Raw genomic sequence first — 23,857 nt, forward strand, 5'->3', positions numbered from 1 at the left:
GACTCCACTTAATGGGTACATGGAGATTTCTTTCGCTGTTTTCTCTACTTTTATGAATGTTTGGGGTTTTGTTTTTGTTTTTTTTTAAATGTTAACTTTCAGATAACATTGAGTGGTGATTGTCTTGTGTCACTGAGTTGGTTCTAACTCATCGCGACCCTATATAGGGTTTCTAAGGCTGTGAATCTTTGTGGGAGCAGAAAGCCTCATTTTTCTCCCAAGATTTGAATTGCTGACCTTCCGGTTAGCAGTCCTGGGTGTAATCCATGAACCAGCATGTAATCCATGAACCAGGCTCCTTAATTCAGAGGAAACCTGATGCTATTCTCTTCATGTTTCATAATATTCTCATAATATTATAAATATTCTTCATAATAGTCTCTTCATGTTTCTTCATAATTTCAGAGTTTTCAAAATGAAGGAAACAAGTAGTACCCCCCATCTCTCCATACATCACACAGCCTAACGGAAGTCAGGGGAAAACTATGCCAGGACTGACTTCAGGATGGCATCATTAAAAGTATTTCCTCTGCATGAAAAAAGAGATCAGCAAGATTGACTCCTAATGAGGACAACTGTTTCTCCCCAGTTCTAGCTGGATGTTTGGAACGACCAGGCCCAAGAACATAATCAGGAAGGCTACCCTTAAAAGAAAATGTCTAAGAGGTTTATACCACTGTAAGAAATTCTGGTACCAACCTTCCCACCCCACAGCACTCTCTACTCATGCTGAGTTCCATCATTCATTGCAATGGCCACACAGAATTCACAGTGATGGGGTTTATTAGAGAAGCTAACACTTAATAGTAAGAGGATCAAAAAAATGCTCAGGGCCCAGTTTTTCCAGTTAGGACAGCCTCTTCTCAGACTTGCCCACTGCAGGCCAATCTTACAAAAGTCTTTGAACACTGACAGATGCCCACTGGACACATTACTCCACTTAAGCCTCAGCCTGAAGGCAGACGGCTCCAGCTCTGTGGGTCAGCAATTCCCTCCCGTGCTCTCACTAACTAAGTGCTTGCAGGTACCCCACTCTGCAAGCAAGACTCCAGCCCAAAGTCACTCAGCTTTACTTTCTCAGTGGGCTGGGAAGCCCACCACTGTCTGGTACTTCGGTTCTTGTTTTTTTTTCTTCTTTGCCACTCTTCAAGTTTCACCACATTCTGTTTCTTGGTTGAGAAGAATCATTATGCAGGGATCTCGGGGTTCAAAGGATGCTTCTTTGATGGCAGTGAGATCCCCACCTCTGCTTCTGAGATGGCTCATTTTATACACGTTAGAATTCGCAGATTTACAAACACAATTAACTCTATTGATCATTAACAGTTAAATCACACAATCCTACCAACATCTTCTCCCACCTTCTCTTACTCAGACTCATCAGGAAATGAGTCATTTAGTGGAGTTACAAAGACTAACACTTGAAGAGACTTACCAAATAATTCACTACACAACCACTGTTTGGAAAAAAAAAAGATTAGTAAAAAGTCCACTAGCATCTCAAAGGGAAAGGCCATTGCTTCTATTAAACACATGGGATGAGAAAGCTAGTTAAATCCATTATAAATTTAAAACCATTGAGTAAACAGGCATTATCTCAAAAAAGGAAACTTTTTTTTTTTTTTTTTTTTTTTTTACAAAACCAACTACACTAGAATGCTTTCTGACATGGAAACTTTTTAGACACTTTGATAGTAGATGTAGAAATCATATGTAAGAGGAATGTACCCCAGTATGTTTGTAAAAGAGAATTTTGGCAGAAAAATACCTGCACAGGAAATCAGAACTGTGTGTTTGTTTATATCTCTGGACTATATTCAAAAGTGCAAAGTGTCAATGATTTGCCTTTGATGATCCTGGCCCTCTTCTGCTGGTCTAAATAATTAAGAAGAGAGCAAGAGATACATTTTTGTATCATGTTGAACTAGATTACATCTCTCATGATTGTCAGTAATTTGATAGTTCACTGCTTGTTTTTATATCACATATACATTCAAAGGCAATCCATACTTAAGGCAAACAAAAACAAACAATCCAAATCCACTGCCATCGAGTAGATTCGTACTCATAGCAACCCTAGGGGACAGCGAAGGGCTGATTCATGGGGTTTCCAGAGCTCACATCTTTATGGAAGCAGACTGTCCCATCTTTCTCCTGAGGGGTGGCTGGTAGGTTTGAACAACCCACCTTTTGGTTAGCAGTCTAATGCTTAGCCCACTGTATCACAGGGTTTCTTCAAGGCAACGTAACGATTTTACATGATTTTTAAATCACAGGACAATAAGATATTGAGCAAAAGAAAACAAATGACTGGAAGATCTAATGCTGCAATGTATAGAATTTGACAATTTTTAATAAGTTTACTACTGGAAGTTTAACTCTTTCCTAGTATTTTAAAACCAAACTGAGGAAATTTAGCATTTTCAACATCACTTCAATAAGAACTCTTATTTTTTATAGATGTAAATCTATTCTAAATGCCTTTGCAACTAATTTTGGTTATGATGTCCTAAGCATTAAGGAAACATTAAAAAAAATAATAATAATAATAAAAGCATCCATTAAACTAGAAGATTATTGTTTTTATTAAGTGCCATTGAGCCAGCTCCAACTCATAGCGACACTGTATAGGGTTTCCAAGGAGCAGCTGTGGATTTTATGGTTCTCAGTCCACTGCTGTCCTACAGCACCGAACCAGGAATCGAAAATTAGAAGGTAGCATAGTGGTTACGAATCGGGACTGTGAATCGCAAGGTCAGCAGTTCGAAACTACCAGCTGTTCCGTGGGAGAAAGATGAGGCTTTCTGCTCCCGTAAAGATTTACAGCCTCAGAAACCCCGTATAGGGCTGCTATGACTCAGAACCGACTCCACGGGCACATAACCACCACCATATAGCAAATGCAGCTTTCAGTTTTGGTGACAGTGAAACTTGAAGGACTGTGGACTGAGAAACATATAATATGAAATAGGCAAGAAATATCAAATGACAAACGTTTCATGGATGCTATTAGTGTTGGACTAGCAAAATTATCAATGACAAAAATGAGAAAACTGTCAGAAATAATATCAGAAGGAAAAGTTTTAGAACTTAGGAATTTAGCAAAAGTTGGTAACAAAGTGGAAAAACAGAGAATTTAGTTTTTCATCCTGCTGCATGTTCTGTTACTATGAATCAGAACCAACTTCATGGCACCTAACAAGTCTTTTCACACTGTTTTTCTTACTAGACCGTATGGATCCTTGATGGATGTAATGTTTCATTTAACTTTTGTTAGTAATTCATTCCATACACTTTCTTGGGCGGCATATACATGTGCCAAGGAGCTCTGGTGTAGTGTAGTGGTTACAAATTGGGCTGCTAACCTCAGGGTCAGCAGTTCGAAACTACCAGTTGTTCCGCGGGAGAAAGATGAGGCTTTCTGCTCCTGTAAAGATTCATTCCCAGCCTCAGAAATCCTGTACAGGGTCGCTGTGAGTCGGAACCGACTCCACGGCACATAACAACAATACATGTACCAGACATTGTACGGTGTGTTGGGGTTAAACAAATTAGTGATCTCATTTGTCTTTGAGGAGCATGTACTCTAGTTGGAGAAACAGAGAAGTACTGTAGTTATAGGGTTGTTGTTGCTGTCGAGTGCCATCGAGTCAGTTCTGACTCTTAATGTTCCTGTATAAGGCTTCGGAGGTTGGATATCTTTGTGGAAGCGGAAAGCCTCATCTTTCTCCCATGGATGGCTGGTGGACTTGAGTTGTTGACCTTGTGGTTCTCATACTACAGAGCCACTGGGCTTCCAGTTGTTATATTGTTGTTGTTGTTACGTGTCATGGATTTGGTTCCGACTCATAGCAATCCTGCATGTTTCCAAGGAACAGCTAGTGGGTTTATATCTAAAACCTTGCAGTTACCAGTCCAGTGCTTATCCTACAGCACCATGCCAGAACTCCAGTAGTTACATTGTTGTTGCTGTTAAGTTGTTGCTAGTTAGTGCCATCAAGTTGGTTTTGACTCATAGCAACCTTGTGTAGGGTTTTCAGAAAAATAACTGGTGGGTTTGAACTGCTGACCTTGTGGTTCGCAGTCCAGTGCTGACCCTATAGCACCACACCAGGAGTTTAGTAGTTATATTAGAGAACGGCAAATGTTAAGATAATTATGCATCATCTCTATTTTGCAAAGAACAAATTTAAGGACTGAAAAAAAAAAATCTCATTATTTCTCATCCTTCCAAGACTGTTCAATGGTTCTTAACTTTCTGGAGTATGAAGGCCTTTTAAAACAATATTTTGTGAGCTTCACCACAATTTTTTAAGTTATACTTTTTAGGTCCTGAGGCTGAAATATATATACATGGCACAAAAGGTATGAATTCAGTACCACTTCAAATATGAATTTCATTTTTATTCATCACATATATTCAAATCAGCAGTGCAGTCATGTGCCACATAATGTCTTTATGCCACATCCAACCACATGTACATCTGTGGCCCCAATCCCCATAAAACCTATTACTTAAATGTTTGTAATAAATGACATTGGTTTATAATAAAAAAAATGGGCACAACTTTGTGATGTGCATCAAAATAGTATCATTATTATTTTATTATTATGTTAAAGATGTTGTAGTGTATCTGGAAGTGTTTAATTTTTTTTGCATAGAAAAGTATACTACATATTAAGACAAACATGACTAACTGTTTGAACCAATCTTACAGAGAGATTTAGGAATGGAACTCATTTGTAACCTATATCCAAATCATATACTGTCCTATTTCACAAAATGTATCATGAACGTCAACAAGTGTATGACTACTAGTCATTTGGCTTAAAGACACGGTGTGCTCTGTGTGGATTTGAGAACATCTTCAGTACCCTCTAATCCTTAGCTCCTCATGTACGAGTTTGGATTAAAATTCTGTGTGAAGGTCACATCTCTTTAAACCAATGACTATTTTAATTAAGCTCTATAATTGAGAAAGATAGTTATTCTGAGAAGTACAATAAAAATGTAATTCATATTAAGTAAATGAATGAGGAGCTATAGGTTTATTTTTTAAATAAACAGCTTGTATTTTTAAAACAGCTTTATTAAGATATATTCACTTGTTTTTTACAAGTACTTTCCACCATAATTAATTCCATCTTAAAAAAACAACAAACAAAAAACTGAAGAAAATTTGCCTCCAAAGACTTAAAAAAAGAAAGAAAGACAAAAGAGAGACCATTCACTTTCTCACCAGAAATTTTCATTCTTTCCTTCTCACTGGAGAATCACTCTCTCCTCCCATAACGGAGAACTACCTCCCACCCTTCTTTATCTTTGTCCTGAAAAGTGGTCTCCTCCTGGGCCTGCCTCATTTTCTTCCTATCACCTGGAAATGATGGCTCTGGGAACGTGTGTGTTTGAAGACTTGGTTACAGGGGTGGATGGGAAAGCCAGCAGTGGAGAATTTGGATAGACAGAGTACCAGGCAACAAGCTGGATCTAAAGAAAATGCCTTGCAGGTAGCCAGAACTTGATTACTTCTCATTTAAAAATAAAAGGTGCATTGCCCAGCTTAAAATGAAAATTTACTCTCTTATTTTTAGTAGTTGTTTACAAGTAGCTTTAAAAATGCAATTATTTTAATATTCTATTAATATTTAATACCACTAATATTCTATTTAATATTCTAAGCACGCCACATAGCTTAAATCTAAGACTTAGATTCTAATTGGAGAGACAAAGAGAAATAAACCAGTTAGTACAGAACATGTCATAATGCCCTTAGTAACCGGGTTGATTAAACACAATAAGGAATGCTTTTAGAGGTTTATCTGTGCTTAACATTATTAAAAGCCACAGTAATTTTTGCAAATGGCCAAATGATGCCACTTTCTAGGACCACATTTTAAAAAATTCACTGAACAATGTAGGAGAGACGAGATGGAGCAGACACACTTGCTCCTCCTCCTGTTGTTTATTGCCATCAAGTCAGTCCTGGCTCATAGTTACCCTGTATAGTGTTTCTGAGGAGTGGCTGGGGGGTTTAAGCCACAAACCCTGTGGTTAGCAGTCCAGTGCTTATCCTACAGTGCTACACCAGGACTCCTTAGTTTGCTGTTGTTAAGTGGGGTTGATTCCGGCTCATACATAGCAACCCTATAAAGGGTTTTCCAGGAGAAAACCTTGGTGGGTTTGAACCACCAAGCTATGGTTTGTAGTCCAGGGCTTATCCTACAATGCCACACCAGGAGTCCTGGATGTATGGAAAACAAGCATTAAAGGCTTTGAAATGTGAAAAGAAGGCAGCCAAGCTAAGATCTCAGGACCCAAGAAATGACATGATAGTGAGTTCCCTGAGTTTTCTTTTTGTTTCATCCATCCCGGAAAGGGAATCCACCCTGTACACACCAACGGGAGCAGGCAACCAAAGCCCCTAGAAAAGCCAGCTCACTCCAGCCAAACGGCCAGGAAAGGAGCAGCATACATTTTAGACTGTATCTGTCCTTCTTCAGTCAAACACCCCAGATAAAACCTTGGCCCCAGTCTCAAATCCATCAGCAGAAAATAAATAGGGAGTTTAGACCTTCACCCTAGCCTGGCTGCAATGAGCGCCCCCAGCTTCTGCAGGCATGGTGCCAGAGTGGGCACCCAGATTCCCATCCAGCCTGAAGAGCATCAGCCCAGCCCACGACGACTCAGTGGAGGAGGTCACATGCACAGGGGCGTGAGGGAACTTCGTCAAGTGACAGACATGTCTGTTATTATGTAAAGAGTGTATGTACTTGTCAATCCTGATTAGACTGTACGATTTAGATTTGTACATTTTATTATATGTAGACCACACCCCTACTTTCAACAACACAAAACAAAGAAAGACTTGGTGAAGGCTTTTAATTTAGTTCTTCTAATTCTGCAATAAATGGAAAGTTCTATGTGGTAGATGATTTTGAACAATGTTAATACTTTTAGCTTTAAAATTTTTAGTTTCATCAGTCCAATTCAAATGTCTACAATTGTGAACCTAAGAAGTATTTTAGTGTTAGCTTATTGGTATTATGACTTATTATCTTTTATATAAATTCCTGGTGTGGTAATATGGGGTAAGTACTAGACTACTAACTGCAAGGTCGATGGTTTAAACCCACCAGTTGTCCCACCTTACACCATTATGTTGCTGAGGTGGCACTGTGGGATCAGCATTGGACTGCAAAGTTACTGGTTCAAACCCAGTGAAGTCTTGGATTTACCTGATGCAATACATCATTAGACTTGATCGCTGCTTCTGTTGAGTGTCGGTGGTGGATCCAAGCAAAATGAAGTCTTTGACTATTTCAATCTTTTCTCTATTATGATATTAGTTATTGGTCCATTTGTAAGGATTTTTGAGGTGCAATTCATACTGAACTGCTGTTGTCTTTGATCTTCATCAGTGTTTTAAGTCCTTTTGCTTTTAGCAAGCAAGTTTGTATCATCTGCATATTGCAGGTTGTTAATGAGTTTTCCTTTAATCCTGATGTCACGTTCATCATATAATCCAGCTTCTTGGATCATGTGCTCAGTATACAGGTTGAATAAGTGTGGGGAAAGGATACAACTTTGGCGCCTGCCTCTCCTATTTTCAACCATTCAGTATCACCTTTTTCTGTTCGAATGACCGCCGATGTCCAAATTCTTCATGAACACAATTAAGTGTTCTGGAATATCTATTCTTCACAATGTCATCCATAGAGTATCATAATCCACACAGTTGAAAGCCTTTGCATAGTCAAAGCACAGTTTAACTTCTTTCTGGTATTCTCTGCTTTAAACCAAGATCTATCCGATGTCAGTAATTGCATTCCTAGTTACACATTCTCCTCTGAATCCAGCTTGAACCTGTTAGTTCCCTGTCACATATGGTTGCAACTGTTTTTGAATTATCTTCAGTAAAATTTTACTTGCATGTGTCATTAATGGTATTTGTTCAATGATGTCCGCATTGTTTGGTCATCTCTCTTTGGGACAGGCACAAATATGGATCTCTTCCTATCAGATGGCCTTCCTAATTCCTTGGCATAGATGAGTGAGCAACTCCAGTATTGCATCAATTTATTGAAAGATTTCCATTTGAATCTGTCATTTCCTGGAGACTTGTTTCTCGTCATTGCCTTCACCACAGCTAGAACTTCCTCCTTCAGTATCATTGTCTCTTGATCATTTGCTACCTCTTGAACATCGACCATTTCTTTTTGATACAGTGACTGTGTATTCCTTTCATCTTATTTATGTTCTGTGAAATGTATTGTTTCCACATTAAAGTACTGGAGGGGACGAACTGTTCTTTATCCACACGATGGTCCTATACAGCTGACCAGAGGAGGGCAGCACCATAAGTCATTAGCATGCCATGTAAGTTCTGAATAGAAAAAAAGCTACAAAGCCCAAGTTATACACAAATATCTTGGGCATTAATGTTGGCAATCTATGTAGACTAAACAGATGCCAACGGTAAATGCAGCATGAGAGCAATCCAAGGGTACACAGAGACCGCCCCCCACACTGACGCTCAAGCCTCTTTCACACACGTGCATGGCTCCCGAAGACACAGCCATGCTCTTGAGGTGGTGTTTCAGTGAATGCTGAGCTGGAAGCTGGTGAAGAGGAAGCCAGCCTCTCCCACAGTCTGAGGCACAAGGGGCAGGAGACAGCATAGAGTTCTGCTCTGTGTGTGCCCAGGCCCAGGGCCCCTGCTGTCTGGGCTCAGTGGCTAAACATTCAGAAGTGGTCCACCTCTTCTTCTTCCTAGTCTTGTCTTAGCCTGAAAGTTCCACGGAAACCTGTCCACCATGGGAGACCTGGCTGGTATTTAAAACACCGGTGGTGAAGCTTCCAACATTACAGTAGAATGAAACCAAACACAGTACAACAAATTGATGTACGACTTACCTAGCGCTTAACGTAGTGGCCATGGGTTTTAAATGAAACCTCCACCATTGCAGAAATGTCCTCTTCCCTCTCCTAGAACTTGAGAAATGCTGGGTGCAAGAAACTGCATGTTGTTATTAAGTGTCAGCTAGTCAGGTTTCTAAGGAGCAGCTGATGAGTTTGAACTGCCAACCTTGAGGTTCAAGTCAAGCTTATGGTCCAATGCTGATCCTATGGCACCATACCAGGACTCCAAGAAACTGCACAGATGTAATCAATTCAGTGAGATAATCATGAAGTCTGCACTAAAATATCTGCCCTAAAGGATTGAGTCAGTGTCTGCACAATTCTCAGGACCTGCCAGGCTCTCCCACTGCAGGGCTGTGTGAGGAGCCCAGGCCCAGAAGTTTAGTGGAGTCTATTTACTCCTATCTTGCTAGTCCATATTTTGCATTTCAGACTATAGTAAAATAATCAACACTACCTATTTTGCACATAAATGACACATAAGTGTCCCTGATCAGTGAGCATCTGTACCCCTTGTGCAGGTAGAAGGAAACTCACATTTTGGATAGTATTTTGCCATCCAGGAGGTGACAGGGGCAAAGCCTCCTTGAGCCACCTGATTGTGAGGGGTATTAGAATGCTGCCCAGCATGTCTTGGGTACTCACAATGGGCTGATGCCCTGAAATTGGGGTCAGCCTTGGGGCTGGGGAGGAAATGGGCCCCTAGGATCTGGCCCACATTGAGGTGGCAGTGAAGGAACCTTGAAATGGGGAACCTGGGTGCCTAGGGTCTACAGCACCCCATGTAAGCTGACCAGCACCTTTCTTGATGCCTCCTCCTGAGCAGGCAACCTGGGGAGGGGTGGGGCCAACAGGCGAGGGGCCAGTAGCGGCTGCAGTTTAATATCAAGGGTCTGGCCATGAGGCCTCAGGAGAGTGTTGGTTCCATGGGAACATGGGCATGAAGTGGGGCAGGGTGAACCAGCAAGAGCTAGGGGATGCTTGGGCAAGAGGATGGTAGCTCTCTGTTGGCAGTGCACACGCCATGGCTTCATTCAAGACCTCTGGCCCAAGGACAGGCAGCCCCCTGCTCCCAAAGACCACCAACGAAACTTTGGGGTTTCTGTGGGGATGAGTCAGGACCACCCATCCTTAAAACACAATGAAGGCAGGAGAGGGAGGGGACCCCAGGGGAAGTCGTTGGGGGATCTGGGTTCTGGAAGACTGACCAGTCCTCCCTTGTGGGCAGCAGTGGGCATCAAGCTCTCTTGAGATGATGTGGAGGAGGGGGGAGGCAGGTGATGTCATCGGAGGCCTGGTGGCATGTGGATATAGTACAGCTGAGGGGCTGATGTAATAGTCACTCTCTATTTTCATATAATACCTATTTCCCCATAAGCACCTGCTCTCTGGAACCCATGGTGTTACGATGTGAGGAGCAGGTTACACTGAACGCACTTCAGAAAAGGCGGTTAGTTAGTTCCCATCACTGTCATGATTGTGACATTTGAGAAATCATGCGGGAAGGAAGTGCTGTGTGACACTGCTCAGACGCAGGAGAGGGGAGGTCCAAGCTGTCAGTCACAGAGAACACAGAGCGTGTGCAGGGGCCGGGTGCACACACACGGCACACAGGGAGCCAGCTTTATTGGTGAGCACGTACCACACCGGAGCCTAACCAAAGATAAATAAGGGTTCTCAGACTTTTATTGAGGAAGGATATTTAGTTACTTTAAATTAGGCATCATACAGTTTCTCATTTCCATTTTTTAAATACAAATTTACCATCCACTGTGTGATTTAAATGCAATTAAAGTGCTCACTCCTGATCAAATCAAATTCTACTGAGCACACTCTTACAAGTCTTTTGGGACAAGGTACCATCTTAACGACAAAGTGTTCAGTATCGCTTTATTTTTGTGGACAAAGTAAAGGTCTGTAAGTATTTTGGCACTCTATGACTTTTCCTAGTGTGGCTTTTAGGCTGAAAACTCAACAGACATGAAGGCTTATGGCAACAATGCATACGCTTTGATATCTCTTCCCCTGCTGTAACTCCGGAACAAAACAATAGGATCTTTTCACTGATCAAAGCAGTTAAAATACTGATCAGATCACACCGACACCTACGAGTGTCCCAGACTAAGGGGAAAACTGAGGAGGCGGGCACAGGTGTGGCCCATGAGAGGAGATGAGCAGGAAGGAAGTGGCTGGCTATCCAACACTGCTTTAATATTGTAGGGTTACTAAACCATGTCTTTGAAAAGTCACCACTTCTCTCATTAGTGGTGTTGACAGGGGGAAAAATTAGCCAGGGTTTTCTCCTGATAGGTTACAATTACAACCATTAGATCAAAAGACAACAGGCGTCAAATCGAGTCAATACATAGCAATAATAAAATACAAAATCAGGCATTATCAAACTATAGTGGGTGTTATGCTAGGTCTCAAAAATGTGCAAGACTTCTATTTAAACTGAAATCTCGCCCCCACCCTCGTCAAGAATAACCCAAAGTGAAAAAGTATCACTTATAGTAAAGATATCAACACATTTATGTAGACATAGATACACATATGAATAATGCAAAACAAATTAACAAAGATGTAATTTTGGCACTTTTACTGGATTTTAAAAGACAGCAAATACAAATAACTTTGCCTACCAATTCTAAATCTGGAGACACAGATGTATAACTACGAGGTGCAAACGGTAAACTTCTCAGGAACAACACTGAAACAGAGAACTTTACCTCTCAAACCTGCTGTGGTTGGCAACTTAATGAATCTGGATTGACCCAAAACTCCACCAGTTTGGCAAAGTTCTTTTCCTTCATACCAGTGAGACCTGGCTACCCACATTCAGTACACGTATCATTTGGCCAGAGGCCCATGAATATTATTAATGTTCTCAATTCGAGGTCTAAAGGAAAATACTGCTCAGTAGATCAATTCTCCTGGAATTTCTTGTAGCAAAGGTTCTTCAAATTTAAATCGTTTGGAAATGGCCTTTTGCTCTGTTTTCTCTTTTTCAGACTGTCTGCATTGTCCTAATGTATATGAAGTAACCACAATGAACTCTTCCGTTAGAAGTACTTCCTCAGCTTCCGCTTTCTCAGTAGCTGAAATAATTTCTGGTACAGAATCACCTTCTTGGAGGGCATTTGCTTCTTCTAATGCAGCTTTCATCTTGAGAGGAGGACTCTGAAGACTGCTCAGTGTCAACCATGGATGTTTTAGACATTCTTCAGCTGTGGCGCGGTCTCTGTATAAAGACGTACATTTATATTTAAGACAACACAGCAAAAAGTTCCATTAGAAATTAGAATATAAGATACTACATTTTGGAAAGTATTAAGAGTTGGCAAAAACCTTATTGGAATTCCTAAATAAAACTAGAAGTTTTGACATTTGTGTGCAACTCCCTATAATGTTGAAAAACAATATTTTAAGTGAGATTTATCTCGGAAAAGCCCTCTTTGAAGGTCCAAGAACAGATGGACAAACATATTTGTTAAGGATTATTTGTCATTTTGTCATCAATATCCAGCAAACATGACTTGTGAGTACCGTTCTCAACAGGCCACATCTACAATAATACAATTTTGCTAACGAATTTTCAAGGTTCTTTCATTTAAGAGGTGTGGTTTAGATATTCTACAAATATTTTCATTTTTGCTTTCAACAGATGTATCAAAAGTTTCATCTAGATTTTTGTCTAGATTTTCAGGTTTTCATTTTGGTGTTTCAGTATTTAAACTGCTTTTGTTTCAATTGCTTAAAAAACTGACAACCATCCATGTGAACTAGTACTTACTCAGGTTTTTTAACTAACAGTGCTTTGATGAAGTCAACAGCTGACTCTGATACAACATCAAACTCTTCCTCAGAATAACTTAAATTCATCTGTGAGATGTTCAAGAATGTCTCTTGCTTGTTATCACCTAAGAAGGGTGATATGCCCGTAAGCATGACATATGTTAGCACGCCAATACTCCTAAATTAAAAAGAAAGTATAGGAAATCATTAGTATCGTATATTTCTGGCTAGTAAGTTAGCTAATTTTTCATAAATATTTCTTACCACATATCAGTTGCCATGCTGATAGGATCATAACTAAGAATTTCAGGAGCTAGTATAAGAAGCAGAAAAGAAACATTAGTTTAATGAAAAAAACTCCTAATTTGCTCTTAGTGATACAACAGTTTTGTAATAAGCATCAGAAATTAAAATACGACCACAGTCTATGCTAAAGTGATATGAACATTATAAATAAGATTAATGAGTAACTGTAAAGTCTAACCAGAGGTTTTAAATTTTATCTTTTCAAACCTCCACCCATCATTTGACTACTCGTCTTTAAAATAGATTTGAATACATAAAGACTGCAATATAAACCGTCAATTTTTGACAACTTCCTGTTCCCACAGCCTCTATCTAATCAACATCAGATCTACAGATTCTATCTTTTAATTCCTTCTCAAATCTATTCCCTTCTCTCTTCCCCATTGCGACACCTTAGTCTACGGTAAGTTTCCCTCTCTCCTGGTCAATTAGCAAAGTCAGTCAGTATGTTGAAAAAATGGGGCCTCCTCAGATAACATTGTGTCACACACAGAGGCAAATGAAGCTGCATCGGTATCATAGAGTTCATAAATTTAACTAAATTATTGTCACATATCAAGACATTCTCAAATACACAAGGATTCAGAAGAAATATGAAAACTTTTGAAAAGAAATATCTATTCATTGATAACAATCTAATCTACAGTAAGATTTTTTTTCTTTTTCCTCTCCGCAAGTACACAAATAGGAAAGCTAGCTTATGAAAAGACAGGCAAGGGACTACTGATAGATTCAAAAAATAGGTCAAAGACTAGACTACCGTGGCAATGTCAATTTGAAAATGGAATGAGAGTGTTTTAATTCTATTGAAAACATAAAGCATCCCAAACCCATATCCTTTACTGGTTTAGAACAAAACACTAACTAGAGAGGAGAGAGATGTTGGAAAGAATGCTTCCTCACCTTTGATTTCTGAAATTGTTGCGAAACACAGGTCGGTCATGGATATTATTTAAAAGGTTTAAAAGCAACAAGTAGGAAATTAAAAATGAAATGAATTTTTCGAACTTATCAAAAAAAGTAAAATGGAGATCAATGAGCAAAAGATTGTTGCTGTTGTTAAGTGCCATAGCCCTCACTACTCTTTGTCATGTTGCTGTCATCTAAAGACAAAAGCCCCCCCCCCCCACTCCGAGGTTGGCCATCAGCCCAGGAAACAAAAACACCATGACCCACCCATGCAGCCAGCTGCTTCCCCTCTTGGTCTAAGAGTTGCATCTGGGGCCTCCTAATTACCAAGAACTGTTTCACCTCTGAAACGTCACAACCTAGACATTTACTCTGCTGCCTTACTCCACACTGTAATTGTTTTTAACCTCATTCAAACTATGAATCCCTCAAATTCCATAGTTTCCCTTTTCTCCCAGTCTAGATAAAAATCAGTCCAATCATAGTTTACGTCTTTTCCAACTCAATCTAGAGAGCTCTGTGTACCATTCAATGTGTGTTGCTGCTGTTAAGTGTTAACTATTTAGTTCTGACTCATAGTGACTCTGTATAGGGTTTCCAAGGTGCAGTTGGTGGATCTGAACTGGTGCTTATCCTACAGCACCACACCAGGGCTCCAATGGTTAGGTCTTCAAAACAATTTTTGCCAGAAACCTTACATCAATCCAAATGAATGCCCTTCCCGCCCCATCCAGCAATGTCGTCCCTCCGCTTGCAGTGCTTTCACAGCGCTTATCACCAACTTGACCTCCCTTCAAGGCCATTCTTGCTGAATCTCCTTCCACTCTGAGATACACTGAGGCTGCCTGGCTTTAAAAAGGAAATCCTCTCCTAGTCCTTAAGGCCTTCAAATTCTCTTAGTCTTAAAGGATCACCAACTCGCTAAGCTTACTTTTGGAAGTTTTCCCTTTTTTTTTTTTACTTAATACAAAAGACTGAAAACCTAATAGAATTTCACCATAACAGTCAGACCTCTGATACCACTATTAATCATAACACAAATGTGTCACCTAATAGGAAGATGATTCCTGATTGAAAACACAGAGCACCCCACAGCTCTGTGACCACTCACCCACATACTCAGGAGTTCCCATAATTTCTCTGAGCTCTTCATTGCTCTTCATTATTCTTGAAAGGCCAAAATCAACTATCTTAATGTCACCCAAGGGCGATTCACTTGTCAACAAAATATTCTGAGGCTAAAACAAAACAAAAATATGAAAATTATGAAGTATACAATAAAACAAATTTCACTTGTGTAATTGAGATTGAGGAACTTAACAGTAAGCAAGTCATTCACACAGCAAACAGTCCTGGTGTGGTGCTGTGGGATAAAGCACTTGACTGCAAGACAAGGTCAGTTTGAACCACAAGGTCAGCAGTTCAAACCCACCTTGGAAACCCTACGCAGGGTTGTTATGAGTCAGAACTGACTCCACAGCACTTAACAACAACTACATGTAAAGGCCCAGGCCTTGCATTTTTAATCTCCTCCCCTACACTACTGGCCCCTCCTCAGCATATATATATATATGTTTTTGTTAAGTACCTTCGAGTCGCTGAGTCAGACCGACTCGATGGCACTTAACAACAGCAACAACAGATACATATATACTTACTCCCCTGTTTTAAAAACTAAACCACTTACAAAAAAAGTCTCCCATGACACAGCATCTCTTGTCAACTAGTGCTAACTCACTGATCCTCCCTCCCTCCCAGCTCAGCTCCTGGAAAGCATGCCCAGCTCCACTGGCTGTCACATGGAAACTTGGAGTTTGCCCTTTACTGAATCTGCCCTCGTTTAAGGTCACAGTAACAACTTTCAATAGTCAGTGACCAGGGGCGGTTACCCAATCAGCAAGGCAAGGACAGGCTTACTTTTGCTTACTTACTTATCTGGAGTGAACAATTCATATTAGTTTTCACTTTTTGTTGTTGTTACGTGTCGTGGAGTCGGTTCCGACTCATAGTGACCCTGTACAGGGTTTCCGAGGCTGTAAATCTTTACAGGAGTAGAAAGCCTCATCTTTCTCCTGTGGAACAGCTGGTAGTTTCGAACCTCTGACCTTGTGGTTCACAGCCCGATTCGTAACCACTATGCTCCCAGAGCGCCTTAGTTTGATGTAGTGGAAATGGGCCACACTGTTCGCTACAGATCAAGTAAACCTTTCCTGCCTTGTTCATTGGGCGTTACATCCTTCCCTGTGGGGGACTGTACATTAGGAAAGTGGCTTTGATTCTGGAGGCAAGTGCTGTGGGGTTGGTTGAGATAGATGCCAGCCATACCGAAAAGCAGAATCTTCTGTGTGAAAAAATGTGCAATTGTGTTCACTACAAATTAGTAAGCATGTGCTTACCTTGCTCACCGGGTAACCCGACATTGCCAATGACCCATCATATTCAATGGAAGTCTTTTAGGCACTATTTTACATGCACTGGTTTTTGCGGCACTTGGTATTGTTACCTGGTCTTGAAATAAATCAGTCTTGAAATGCTTTCCTGTTTCCTCCCTCATGGGTTTCTTCCATTTTCTCAGTTTTTGTTTTTGTTTTTCCTCCCTCTCATGCCCTCCTTTTAAATAAAGGTATTGCCCCAAAGCTCTCTCTGGCTAGGCCTTTTCTCCTAAGACTTTGAACTCTAGTTTTGATCAATTCCATCTCTCCCAAAGCTTCAGCTGCCACTTTAATGCCTCTTCAGATTCACATGTTGTTATTAAATGCTGTTCAGTAGGTTCCCACTCATGGCGACCTGTAGAGGGTTTCTGGCCTTATACATTATTGTCCTCTCTTCAGTGTGTGTTTATACATACACACACACACACACACACACACACAATATTTCCCTACTTCAAATCCAAATACGTTCCTAACATAAATATGAACCTGGAATCTATAATTGCCCCATAACATAAATCTGCCCTTGAAACTCTCCCTTAGTGGTCACTCATGACCAATGACCAACAGACACTCTCAGCTGCGGGTGGAGTGGAGAGCTATTACTTAAGCTTGTGTACAGGACCAACAAACGAAAGCCACAAAATCCACAAGGCTTATTTTCCTGGAGTCTCTGGTACCCCATTAAAAATAACCTAAGATACTTTTATATAAAAACTCAAGCAGATCTATTCTCAACTAGAATGCAAATTACCAGCACCTCACTTGAGCCCCCAGAGTATTTTATTATCTGTCGTCCTCTGTCACTGCTCCCTATGTTCCAAAGCAACCGCTATAATCCCTGAACACATGCTCAGATTTATGCCATCATAGCTCATAAAGTCCTCTCCTCCTCTCCACATGGCGAAGTTATTTCCATAATTCACTCCAGGCATGGTATCAGCAAAGCACTGCCTCCTGTCTGAAGCCTTCCCAGACTTCTCCTTCTTCTAGGAGAGTTCCAAAGCAGTTCCTTCTCTGTTCCATAGCATCTTTGTTGTTGTTGTTAAGTACCGTGGAGTCGGTCCCAACTCATAGTGACCCTGCACAGGGTTTCCAAGGCTGTAAATCTTTACGGGAGCAGAAAGACTCATCTTTCTCCCACGAACATCTGGTAGTTTTGAACTGCCAACCTTGAGGTTAGTAGCCTGATTCGTAACCACTACACTATCATAGCATCTTTAGACATGGCAAATTCATCCCATTGTTCTGTTAACTGCTTCTCTTTCAGATTCCAGGAAACCCTAGTTCCCCTGAGGCCTCTAATCAATGTTCACCTTTCCTCTCCTTCCACTCACACTCAACCGTTTCAACCTGGCTTCTAAGCTCTCCTTGTATTACAACAGCACTCCATGAGGTCAACAATGGCCTTCAGGTCGCTAAAATCCAATGATACTTTTCTCTGGCTGCTTCCTCTGTTTCCTCTGTCCCAGGAAATGTTGGATTCCTTGTGGCTTTTCCCACCCCACATTCTCACCTTTTGCAATCAGCCACACCCAGGCTTAATTATCACCTGTATTTTCTGAGTCACAGAACTGTTATCTTTATAGGTTCAGACATCTCTCAAAACTCTAGACATTTTGACCAACTGCTTACCTAATGTATCCCTTTTGATGTCCAAGAGGCACCTCAAATTCAGCAGGACCAAAACCAGACTCATATTTTCCCTCCTAAATCAGACTCTTTACTACAATGACTCAGGAAATGCTACTATCATGTATGGCAAGGAAACCAAGAAGCATCTTTGTCCTTCCTCCCTCCTGCCTCCCCCATTTAGCTAACATGTAAAAGTCAAAAGTAACACATTCTGCTACTCTTACATTCTAAATGCACGGCATTTCTAGACTTTATCTAGTTCCCTCCATCTACACACAGAACACTAATTCAAGCTGCCATCATTTCTTGTGCAATTACTACAGCTTCTTAAATGGGGTTCCAGGATCTCTTTTGGCCACACTGCTGTCAGAAGGATATTTTATATTAAAAATCTGATGTTACCCCCGCTAAGCCCTTCAGTGGCTTTCCATTGCTTTGCTAAGTTCCAGACTCCTAAATGTGGATCCTATGTCTGCCAGGTCTGGCTCCTGCTGAACTCTCACATGTCTGTCCCTATGGCATGTACTCAGTAATTCCAGTCTCCACGGTCATCTTTCAGTCTCAGACTTGCCATGCTCACTACCAGATTTTAGGATATATAGTCCTTCTGCCTGGAATACTCATCTTCTCTCTCTCTCTTTTTTTTTTTTTTGCCTAGTGTCAACTTGGCAAGAAGACCTAGGATGGTAGCGAGGCAGATTGTAACGATTTTCAACCGTGCTGCAATATGGAAAAGGAAACAGGCATGTAGATGGTCATTTCTCTTTAAAATGGGCCTTATTAACCATCCATCCTACCTGTCTTCTAGTAGGAAAATGCTTACTGACTTCTCAAAGCTTGAATTCAGAAAGAAGAATCCCATGAGAAATCTATCACCAGTGACCAGTGCTTGGCACACACGAGGCTCTCTTAGTGAATAGTAAATGACGGGAAGAAATGTGATGAAATTTTTAAAAAATCTGTGTCGCTCTAGGATAATCATAGGACTGCTAACCACAAGGTTGGTGGTTCAAACCCACCAGCTGCTCCTTGTAAGCTCTATACAGGGTCACTATGAGTTGGAACTGACTCATCGGCACTTAACAACATTATACTACAAGAAAGGAACTTTTGTGGTACTGCAAGGTCTATCGTTCAAACCCACCAGTTACTACATGGGCAAAACATGAGGCTTTCCATTCCCGTACAGTTTTGCAATCTCTCTCAGAAACCCTACTCAGGGTTACTATGGGTTGGAATTGACTCGATGGCCATGGCTATTATACAAGGGGCTTCAAAAGTTTGTGGAAACATTCCATTATCCTCATTCCACTTTTACACAAACTTTTTGAAGGCCCCTCATACAAGGAATGGTGGTACTATAAATATGAGAGTTAAGAAGTCTCTATTGTCAAAGACTCCAGGTATGGAGCTGTAGGTTCAGCACTGGACTACAAACCACAAGCCAGCAGTTCAAATCCACTAGTGTTTAACAACACTGTCAAAGAGTTCACATCACAAGAGAAAACAGATGGATTTATCAGGTTCAACTATCTCTGCTCTGCACTATTAATCATGGTGTGGCACTGTGGGCTAATGCGTCAAACTGCAAAGTCGTTTGAACTGCAAGGTCGGTGGTTAAAGCTCACCAGCTGCTCCTTGGAAACCCTATATACAGGGTCGCTATGGGTAAGAATCGACTCAACAGCACTTAACAACAATACCCACAACATGCTAAGTTTAAATAAAGAAGAGGGATTAATCTAGCCTTACTGAGGACATATATGAGCAGACCTTAAATATGAAACAGGATTTCATCATTTCATTGATTCAACATTTTTGACAATAAGAGCCTTGTTTTTTTGTAGAGCCTTGCATTCTAATGGGAGAGGACGGTCAAATTTACAGTCTAGTAAATAAATAACACAACCTTAGGTAGTTTTAGATGCTACAGAGAATGCAGCATAGTAGGGTAGTGGGTGAGAGTTTGCCTGCAGAGGATAGGATGTGTGTATGTTTGACTTGGTTCAGAGAGTAGTCAGGCCAGGCAGCTTAGACAAGGCACTGTTTGAGGACGAACAATAACAATGGTAAGAAGGAGTCAGTCAAGCAGAATTATCTTGGGAGTGAGGTTGTTGTTGTTGTTAAGTGCCATCGAGTTTGTTCCGACCCATAGTAGGGTTTCCAAGATGTTGGGTTTGAACCACCGACCTTGCAGTTCAAACTGACCTTATGGTCTAGTGCATTCTCTTGGAGTGCCACACCAGGACTCCATCCTACAGAGAAGGCAGGGAGTACTCCAAGAGGGAGAAGAGGCCCCATGGACAAGGTACCAGCATAGTTAGAAATGAGCAGAGCAAAAGGAGTGGGTGTAGTGTATGGATAGAGATGAAAACGAAACTGTAGGAGCAGAAGGGGGACATCAAGGTGCTCAGGTAAGCCAGTTTAGGGTAAACACACATGCCAAAGTATCCTGGAGCTAGCCAGTATACACCATGCTGTGTACTTTACTATCCAAAACAAGAAAGTTTCTGGAAAGCTCCTTCTAAAGGATGTGTCTGGGTCCTGTTCTACACACCCAGAGAGGGAGGGAGAAAGAGCAGGATAAGATGAAGTGCAGAATCAAATAAATAAAGGGCACACACTATAGTGACAAAATCCACAGAGACTTGAGACTGATTCAAATGTGTATGTCATTCACTGACTAACATAGTTAGGTCAGGAAGAGAGGACCCAAGTTCTGGGTACCTGCAGGACATCCCAGGGAAGAGGCCCAGTGGACAACTGAAGGAAAGTTTGTCTAGAGAGAATGTAAGGCTGAAGATACAGCTCTGGTGGAATATACCAGAGTCCTGGTGTGGCACTGTAGGATAAGCACTAGATAGCTAACTATAAGGTCAATGATTCAAATCCACCAGTTGCTCCTCAGAAAGTCTACACAGGGATGCTATGAGTTGGAACCGACTCAACAGCACTTAACAACACCATTACCTCTACCAGCCAAGCACTTGTTCACTTGTGCCACCAGTACTTCCTCTCAACAGCCCACACAGAAGCTAACACCACGACGTCAATGAGGGCCAAGATTATATGGCAAGAAGACAAGTGGGCCAGGATGAATTTTGGAGCAAATAAAATTTAAGTGGTAAGCAACAACAAATAAAGGAGATGGGAAAATAGCAGCCTGAGAGTTACTTTAAGTACCCAGGGTCACTATTATGGCAAGAAGGTCAGGAAAAGAGGATAGTCAAGCAGGTCAGTGGGAAGAATGAGGACTAGCAGGTTACCGAATACAGCAACTAACCTATGAAGGACCGCAGACACAGTCATTTTCAGAACAATGGTAGGAAGAGCCCTGGGTTACACAATAGATTGAGAAGTACATTGAAAGGCTAAATGGTCTTTACATTGCAGTTCATTTTGGCATAAAATCTTTTGATACACTCCAAAGTAGCACTGTTTTATAAACCTCATGGTGGTAGCATTAGTACAAACAGTAAAAAGAAATAAGTTACACTGATTTGTATTACTCTTTCACCATGTACTACTTCATGTATAAAATTATGGAGATATTTTATATTTATCATTTTCCTAATAAATCTCTGAAATGTGGTGTGGATTTCACACTTAGGGCATATCTCAATTTCCATTCGCCATATTTTAAGTGCTCAATGTACCTCTAGACTCAAAAAACTGTCCAAATGATAACGCAGGAAATGGTGAGGGAACTCTTAGCATCTCTGACATAAAACTTCATCTATTACCACTATACAATCACATGGACTGCAAATCCTAAGGTCAGCACACTTCAAATGCACCAGCTGCTCCATGGAAACCCTACACAGAGTCACTACGGGTCGAAACTGACTTGATGGCATTTAACAATAACAATGCAATTCCATATGACAGTTCCTATTGAAAACATTTATAAAAATAACTAAGGTCTGTCCATCTATAAGGAAAACAACGATACTGTAATTTTGTGCATACACCTGTTTTTAATCACAGAAAAATTGGGTTACAATAAAAATTGAAGCAAAATAATAAACTGTTGTTACTACTACTCACATGTGTTTGGTGGTTATGTGCCGTGCAGTCGGTTCCGACTCATAGTGACCCTGTACAAAGTTTCCGAGGCTATAAATCTTTATGGGAGCAGAAAGCCTCATCTTTCTCCCGCAGAACAGCTGGTAGTTTCGAACTGCTGACTTTGCGGTTCGCAGCCTGATTCGTAACCACTAGGTTCCCAGAGCACATACTCACATTCAAATACCTAGATAACACACCTCCCAGCTAGTTGATAAGTGCTGTCAAGCTGCTTTGGACTCATAACAATCTATTATAAGGTTTCAAGGAGCAGCTAGTGGGTTTGAACCACTGATGTTATAGTTAGCAGTCAAGTGCTTTTCCTACAGGGTTACACCAGGACTTCAAAACGGCTACAGGTTGTGGGAATATAAACTTACGGACATATTATAAAGCCACGATGTCTTTTGTTAATTAATCTTTAGCTATTTCTTCAGAAAAACATTTAAAAAGTCTAATCAGCATCGTGATTAGGAGTCCTCAGACTCTTCATGGCAATCTTAGTTTTTTTCCAGGTTACAAAACAGTGAGATGTCAATGACTCAGGCAAATTAGATGGAAGGAATTGGGTTTAGTGATCATGTAGTCATCAATGAATACGTTGTCCTTTCCAGTGTATACAAAATGCCAAATGAAGAACTGCTGAACGGAAATCTTCACTGAATCTTAAGGTTAATTTACGATCAGTATAACATGCACACTCTCTTCATAAATACCATTAAAATGTTTTCTTCATTGTAGTTACGTGCTGTTGAGTCGGCTCCGACTCATTGCGACTCTTCCCAGGATTTTCAAGAAGTGGCTTTTGAGTTTGGACAGTTGACTTTGTGCTTCAAAGCAACCTTGTGGTCCAGTGCTCATCCTACAACACCACACCAGCACTCCATATTAGTTGTACTGTTCAGTAATTTCCACATTCTATTGGATCACTTCTCTCTGGAATGAGACAAATAGAGTTCTCCCAGTCTTAGCAAATTTCTTGGCATTGAAGAGTGAGCACTTGCAAACCTGCATCCATTTGTTGAAACACCTCAATTTGTATGTATTCCATCAGTTTCGGGAGGCTTGTGTTTTGCCACTGCCTTCGGTGCAAACTGCAATGCTTTCTTCATTACCATGATTCTTGATTATATGCTACTCTCCTAAAATAGCTGAATGCCGGCCAATTCTTTTTGGTACAGCAATTCTTTATACTCCTCCATCTTCTTTTGATGCCTCTTACATTCCCACCATGTTCATGATTTACTTAAATGGGTGACTTTTGGAAACTGAAGTTTAAAAGATGAGAGGTTGTTAGAAAAAAAACAGATTTCCCACAACATGAGAGCGGTGTCATGGAGTTTCACTGCTAATGTTTATTATGCAAATGGAAGAAATGAGGAGGTACAACACTGGAATGGAAAATTTCAAAGATCAACTAGAGAAGATAAAGCCAAATATTACAATAAAATGTGCAAAGATCTGAAGTCTAAAAACCAAAAAGGAAGAACACGGTCAGCTTTTCTCAAGCTGAGAGAAAAAAATCTGAAGAAAAAAATCAAGCCTCGACTTTTGTTATTGAAGGATTCTCTGGGCAAATTATTGAATGATGCAGACTGCATCAAAAGATGGAAGAAATACACAGAGTCACTGTAGCAAAAGGAAATGGTTGATGATGAACCGTTTCGAGAGCTATCATATGATCAAGAGCCAATGACACTGAAGGAGGAAGTCTGAGGTGGACTGAAAGAAGTGGCAAAGAACAAGGCACCAGGAATTGATGGAATCAAAATTGAAATCTTTCAAGAAAGTGAGG

The 23,857-nt window shown here is 40.7% G+C and overlaps 1 protein-coding gene across 1 annotated transcript in view; it reads right to left on the bottom strand.

Annotated features, from left to right (window-relative positions):
- Positions 1-11,502: 11,502 nt before the first annotated feature.
- The window catches only part of STK17A (serine/threonine kinase 17a), a 55,002-nt gene continuing 42,647 nt past the window's right edge, over positions 11,503-23,857 (bottom strand). Inside the window, exons 4-7 of the mRNA XM_006872146.1 lie at positions 15,042-15,168; positions 12,980-13,028; positions 12,714-12,893; positions 11,503-12,161 (exon numbers count right to left, since the gene is read on the bottom strand). Coding sequence (XP_006872208.1) covers positions 11,837-12,161; positions 12,714-12,893; positions 12,980-13,028; positions 15,042-15,168 — 681 coding nt within the window. The 3' untranslated portion in view covers positions 11,503-11,836. The remainder of the gene's footprint in view (positions 12,162-12,713; positions 12,894-12,979; positions 13,029-15,041; positions 15,169-23,857) is intronic.

This window comes from Chrysochloris asiatica, unplaced genomic scaffold (genome assembly GCF_000296735.1).
Source record: "Chrysochloris asiatica unplaced genomic scaffold, ChrAsi1.0 scaffold00184, whole genome shotgun sequence".
Classification (NCBI taxonomy): Eukaryota; Metazoa; Chordata; class Mammalia; order Afrosoricida; family Chrysochloridae; genus Chrysochloris; species Chrysochloris asiatica.